This window comes from Ostrinia furnacalis, unplaced genomic scaffold (assembly GCF_004193835.3).
Source record: "Ostrinia furnacalis isolate ACB-3 unplaced genomic scaffold, ASM419383v2 OfSCF7332, whole genome shotgun sequence".
NCBI lineage: Eukaryota > Metazoa > Arthropoda > Insecta > Lepidoptera > Crambidae > Ostrinia > Ostrinia furnacalis.
In genome coordinates this window covers 162,787-168,786 of record NW_021137571.1, presented here as the reverse complement: position 1 = coordinate 168,786, position 6,000 = coordinate 162,787, and the positions used below count along the sequence as shown (strand labels likewise).

The 6,000-nt window shown below is 41.8% G+C and overlaps 1 protein-coding gene across 2 annotated transcripts in view; it reads right to left on the bottom strand.

Moving 5' to 3' along the window:
• Positions 1 to 385: 385 nt before the first annotated feature.
• Positions 386 to 6,000, bottom strand: part of ed (hemicentin protein echinoid) — a 75,220-nt gene continuing 69,605 nt past the window's right edge. For both annotated transcript variants that reach the window (XM_028319795.1, XM_028319796.1), the window contains 5 exons: positions 5,054 to 5,257; positions 3,768 to 3,969; positions 2,858 to 3,244; positions 2,198 to 2,530; positions 386 to 629 (listed from right to left, as the gene is read on the bottom strand). In XM_028319795.1, the coding sequence (XP_028175596.1) occupies positions 454 to 629; positions 2,198 to 2,530; positions 2,858 to 3,244; positions 3,768 to 3,969; positions 5,054 to 5,257 (1,302 nt within the window). In that variant the 3' untranslated portion in view covers positions 386 to 453. The remainder of the gene's footprint in view (positions 630 to 2,197; positions 2,531 to 2,857; positions 3,245 to 3,767; positions 3,970 to 5,053; positions 5,258 to 6,000) is intronic.

Below are 6,000 nucleotides of genomic sequence, written 5' to 3'. Positions count from 1 at the left end.
GCCTCGAACTTAGCGGGCATCGGGGCGGGGCGGCGGCGGCGGCGGCGCGGGAGCGGCAGGATCTTATGCGTAAAATCAAATGAACCGGTTCTCGAAAACAGCGGCGCGGCAGCGGGCAACGAGCGGGCAGCGGCGAGGGAGCGGGCATCGAGCGGGGAGCGCACTCCTTCTTTTGCCCACAATAAATCGAGCGTTAGGAATAAATTTGAATCAAAATAAAATTGTCGCCGTTGTTCAGACATTTCGTTTGCGAATAAAAACAAATATCTCGACAACACAACCCCGAACACAACACTTCGCCGCTAAAGCGCCGCGCGAGCTGCCCGCTGGTTTCGAGAACGGGTCTGCGTTACCCGCCCCGCTTCCGCGCCGCCGCCGCCGCCGCCCCGCTGCCCGCTAAGTTCGAGGCTGAGGCCTAAGTGTGCGCACGTACCGCGCAGGCGTGAGCGCTCATTAGACGATGATCTCGCGGATGACGCGGCGCGAGCGCGTGTTGGGCGTGGAGTAGCCCGACTCCAGCGACTCGTCGTAGCTCAGCGACAGGTGCGCCGGCTTGTCCTCGCCGCACGCGTCGCCGCCGCCGCCCTCGTACGCCTCCGGTAAACCGCTGACTTCGTGGTATGGGGATTCTAGGGGATAAAACACATCAACATTATCAACCATTAATTATGGGGAAAATATCAAAAATAACATGTAAAAAACACGGTTCGAATCCCGGGTGTGGTAAGCGAATTTAAATCTTGAAATGCAGTTACAGTATTCAGTAGTCTACAGTATATGTATTAAGAGTACTTTCCCTTCAAGTGGTATTAAAAAATTTTATCCTGTATTTATTGGTATAATTATTGGCTCTCTCTAATGAGTTGCATAACACTTTAGCTAGATGCACTTAGCGACCGCTTTCGCCGGCACCTTAATTTGAGCCGAATTCGGGGCTTTACGAAGACTTAGCCCCGAGCCACATGACCTAACTAGCCACGCTTGGTTGTATTTAAAAGCTAAGTTAACGTGCTAACTGGGTGACACACTCTTGCGAACACTGAATATTGCGTTCAGCCAAACTGAAATTTGGTGCTACTCTGCGTGACTAAAGGCGCCTGTGAACGAACAGCGTGTTAACTAGACGTCAAGTCAACAAAGTTATAGTCCTCGGCACGAATCTTGAGCGCTGGGGGAAACATGCACAGGTAGACTGTTTTGATGCTGTTTCCAACAATCAATAAAAAAAGGTAATTCTGGGTACCATGACAACTATAATAGACACAATAAATATTTAAGAGCAAATAAGATCTACCCCACTTGGTCCGGTCGAAGACTACTGACTGGGAACTCAAATATCTTCTATTAATGGCGTGATATATCCAATCGGGTAAGTTAGAAGGCTAGGTGCATTTAATTATTAAAAGTATGCACTTAGTAGTTTGTAATAAATTAAAACTGTTCACGAGATGTTAAATGCGTATGTACCTACAACACCATCTATTCAATTTATGCGCATATCAAACTGTTAGTTACAAGTTGACATGTTTTGCAATGCAACTAGGTTCATTCGTCATAAGCTACGAGTAGAATCCAAAAAAACTATTTAGAGCTTGCATTATTTTGTAGTGGGCTAGCGAGGCGTAAAATATTAAATAATAAGTCAACACAATGAGTTATTATACACAAAGTATAGGTAGTTCCTTGGCAATATCCATAAAAATGCCAAATAATGTACATAATCTCATCATCACAGTTGAGATTTTTTTTACACTGGGAATCGAACCGAATCTGTGTTATAGTCCCGTTCGGGAACCATTAGGTTATGTGGTTATGGCTTCTATGTATTTAAATATGTACTCGACCGACCCCTTGTTATTAATAATACCTATTCCCATAAAAAAACATTTCATGGAAAAAAGGTCGCTCGTTATTCCCAAATATAAAATGATCCCGGGAAAGCTTCTCATTTTTCTATTGATTAGAAAGATCTTCTCGAATTTCAAGAAATATTTGAAAACATCATAATTATCTGCATTTATCCAGCCGTGATTTAACGCATTATAAAGTCTTTTTCATTCATTGATTCCAAAATATAACAAATGGCTGTCGAAATCCTGGAAGTTCTTTGTCGAAGTTGACGTCTTCCAGCTGAAATGCTACCTACCACCTGTAAATATATAGTTGATATTGGAGTAATAAAAGGTGGTGCACTCACCCATGTGTTGGTCCATGCGCTTCTTGGGCTTGTGCACGGAGGCGTAGGGGTCGGAGCAGTAGTCCTGGCGCGAGGGCGTCTGCGCGGCGCGCAGGTAGTCGGGCGCCGGCGCGGCGTGCGGCAGGCGCTGGTAGGGCGCGTAGTCCTCCACCGTGCCGTAGCCGCCGTGCGTCATGGGGTCGTACTCGTAGTTGCTCTGGCGCTCCAGCAGCTGGTGCGGCGCCATCACCGCCGCGCCGTTCGCCGCCGCCATCTTCATCTGCCACATCGAGTCCTGCGAGTTCACGCTGCCCCCGTTGTTGCTGTTCGTGTAACTGTTCTCCATGTACGGCCCTGGGAAACGACACAAGTTTGAGCGTGCACAACACGCGCGCATGCAGCCAACACCATGCCTGTGCGGTTTACCTTCGATGAAGACTGCTAGTCCTTCGTTTGCACAAGGAAAAATATTCGAAATTATGTCAATGCTAACTTTGTTGTGAGGATCGAGTGCCTAATTTAAGCGAAACAAAATCCCTTGGTATTACACATAATGAGGGTTTGTGCTCTGTGTAAAACATCATTAACGGGATCCTTCGTCGCGTAATTATAAAAGTTTATTCACATAATATAATTAGTCAAACTACATTTATAATAAAGTCGTAATGAGGAGGTACTTACAATCGGAGGTGGGGATATTTTGCCCGTGGTGTACCTGGGCGTGCGAGGGCCGGTAGGCATATCCCCCCTGCGTCGAGTAGACGGCGTCTTTGGAGTCGTCTATGGGCAGTGGCAAGTCCATCGAATGTTCGAGTGCCTTGTTTTCCATTCCCGCACATGGGTAGGAGTAGGGAGGCGGGCCTTGATTTTGGGATTTCATCGACTCCATAGCGGATTTCATTGAATCCAACTCGTGATCTTTCGTGCGTACTTTTTTCATTTCCATTCGTTTCGATCGACAGTAAAGGAATAACAGCCAAATGACCACCACTAGTACGACAAACACAATCATTGAGGTCATAACTGCTACCAACATGTCTGGTTCCTTCCTTACGTAAGCCGGGCCAACTGAAAATAAAATTCCTCAATCAACAACACGTCTACGTTATTAATTAGCGAACTCTAATTATTTTATTAAAACGTGCGCATTTCGAGGTTTATGAATATGCGAGTGTTAACAGAATTTTTAATAGCATCCTCCTGAAAATGATTGATAACGCTTGCAAAACAGAAAAAGTTTATGGTAAGCAGATTTTCGTGTTTTGTGTGCAAATGCTTTAAGCGTGCAAATGAATAAAGGAATAAAGGCAAAAACCTTTTTTTGTTTAAAATTGAGAGGGAGGCGATTTTTAGGTTTTACACATAATTTGTATCATACCAAAATGTNCAAAATTGAGGTTAAGGTAGGACGCCCAGTACAAGCTGACGCGTCAGCTATACCAAGCTATATGTAACCAATCAAATCAATGACGAAAATAAGTAATTACCAACTGTATCAATTCAATACAATAATTTTAAATCTATTTGTGGTGTGTGAGATTTTTACCTACCTACTTAAAAGTTGCTTTACCAGTTAAGTGAAGGGACTTACTTTCGGCTTCAGTGTATTCGCTGCAGAACTCCTGGTTAACTTGCAGACAGAGCTTAACTCTTATCCTAGGGTTTAACTCGTCCAGAGGGGGATCGTTCATGTGACGACTGCTTTTCCTGCCAGGCTTGTTTGGGATTTCCAGCACCGACTCTTGAAGCATTGGCGTAGATCCAGAAAGCCTCAGCGGCATGGTATCCACCACCTTAACAAACATTAATTGACTTAATAAGTAGGATGTAATTAAATCGCTAAGTAGGTAACTAATTACCCCTGATGGCGTTGAAGGCAAATTAATAAATAAGTGAATTTCCTTTACATTTTCCTTTTGAGTGATAAATAATGAGATCTTAGTTTGATATTGACAAGTTGATATGACTTGAATATTTTTATTAAATAATAATAATAATATTAATATTTGTTTTGTAATCACACTAAAAGAAAGTTTGTGAGTGTGTGTTTTTGTTACTTCTTCACGTCTAAACGGCTGTAGCGATTTTAATATTTGGTATGGAGTTAGCTGAAGCCCTGGATTAGACATAAGTAGGCTACGTTTTACCGCAGGTAACACCGTGGGCGCAGCCAGTAAGTTATAATAATTTCTAAGAATTTATTCCAAATATTTACGCCCACAGCATTTCCTCTAAATTATAATAAAAGCCGCATTAACATCCGTCACTTGTTATGAAGTAAGTAGGTAATTAGCGATAACACGGACTGAGGCTTTTGCCCTCTGATTCGCACGCCCTAATTTCGGCAAGTCAAAGAAATATTATCACTCATCCCTCGGGAACTTTAATACACAATATTAGCAAGATAAAAGTAGCCCGGGGAATCGCTCTATTGATGAGAAGTTTACAGATTCGTATCAGTATAGGTACAAAGTTATTTTAGTCATTTAAAGTTAGGAATCAGGATGCATACCTTGGTAAATTATATCTTCTTTTAATAAAGTTGCCTGAACCCTTGATTGTTCAGCCTTTGTGTGGATTAATTAAGCAATTTGTAGACTAACTGTACCTATTCCAATTATAAGGATAAGGCGATTAGAATAATTATAGGTGGATAGCAAGACTTGTAATTAAATGCATACCTAATACAAGCTCGCTCCAAGAACTAACTATAAATCGGAGGGTGCAATCAAAATAAATATAACTATAAAGTATAGTTATGACGACGAAATTAGGTACCTAGATCTTTCTCCGTTTTGCTCAACCAACTTTTTTTCTTTTTATTGATCCTTCAATCCTTTATTACGATTTTATTTATGGTTGATATTTCTGTCTTACCTGCCAGCCGGCCGATCCCGCGACTCCTCCAAGCCCTTCTGCCACCCCCATGAGCGCCAGACACGTGGGGCTCACGCTGAACGCCACGGTCTTGGTGCTCGGGTCGTACGTCACTTGCTCCGGCGCAGGGATACGGTCCACTTTCGTCGTCACCGTGATCTCGTTCGAGTAGTTACTCTGACCTTTCGTATTCACAGCTTTCACCTACACAATACACAGCACGTCAGCACAATGTCAATCACTCCCACACACAATAAAGTGCGAATTTTTCAAGCGTGATAAAAAACCACAGCAAACACCACAAAACATGAAAAAAACTCATATCATCTAGGCAAGATTACCTTGAAAACAAATGTCTGATGCTGTCGGTTGCGAGAAAATGAAAAAATAAAATAAGTTATTATCTAGGAAGAAATACGAGTAGATACGTCTGCCTACTTGCCGCAGGGGCAGGGGTTCTATCTATTTAAGTATATTGACATTCCCAGACAATGACGACGATATTTCCCTCTACACCTTGCATTCTAAGCCAATGGAAATTATCTAATCTTCATAAAAGTGAATGAAACTAATCTCATGAATTTGTAATAAATCAAATTTAATTAATTTCAGTTCTATTGACTGCCGTCTAAAGCTTTTGATGGCAATGTTAATTATGTATTTTAGAACACTAAAAGTGACTCATTAGATAGCAATGTCGTAGATATTACGAATGTAATTATTTTACATTTAAATTACCAAGTTATGTTAAGAATGTACATATACATTTCAGCCATATAACGTTACGACTCTATTTAGCCTAAAATAAGGTAATAACGCACAGTGCTTAAACCAGACTTTTTAAGTCGTAAAATAATATTTTTACAAAATGTTGACGAACGAAGTCCATAAAAATCCCTAGCCATAAAATTTGCAATTTAATTATCATCTGGCTATGTAAGTAATCA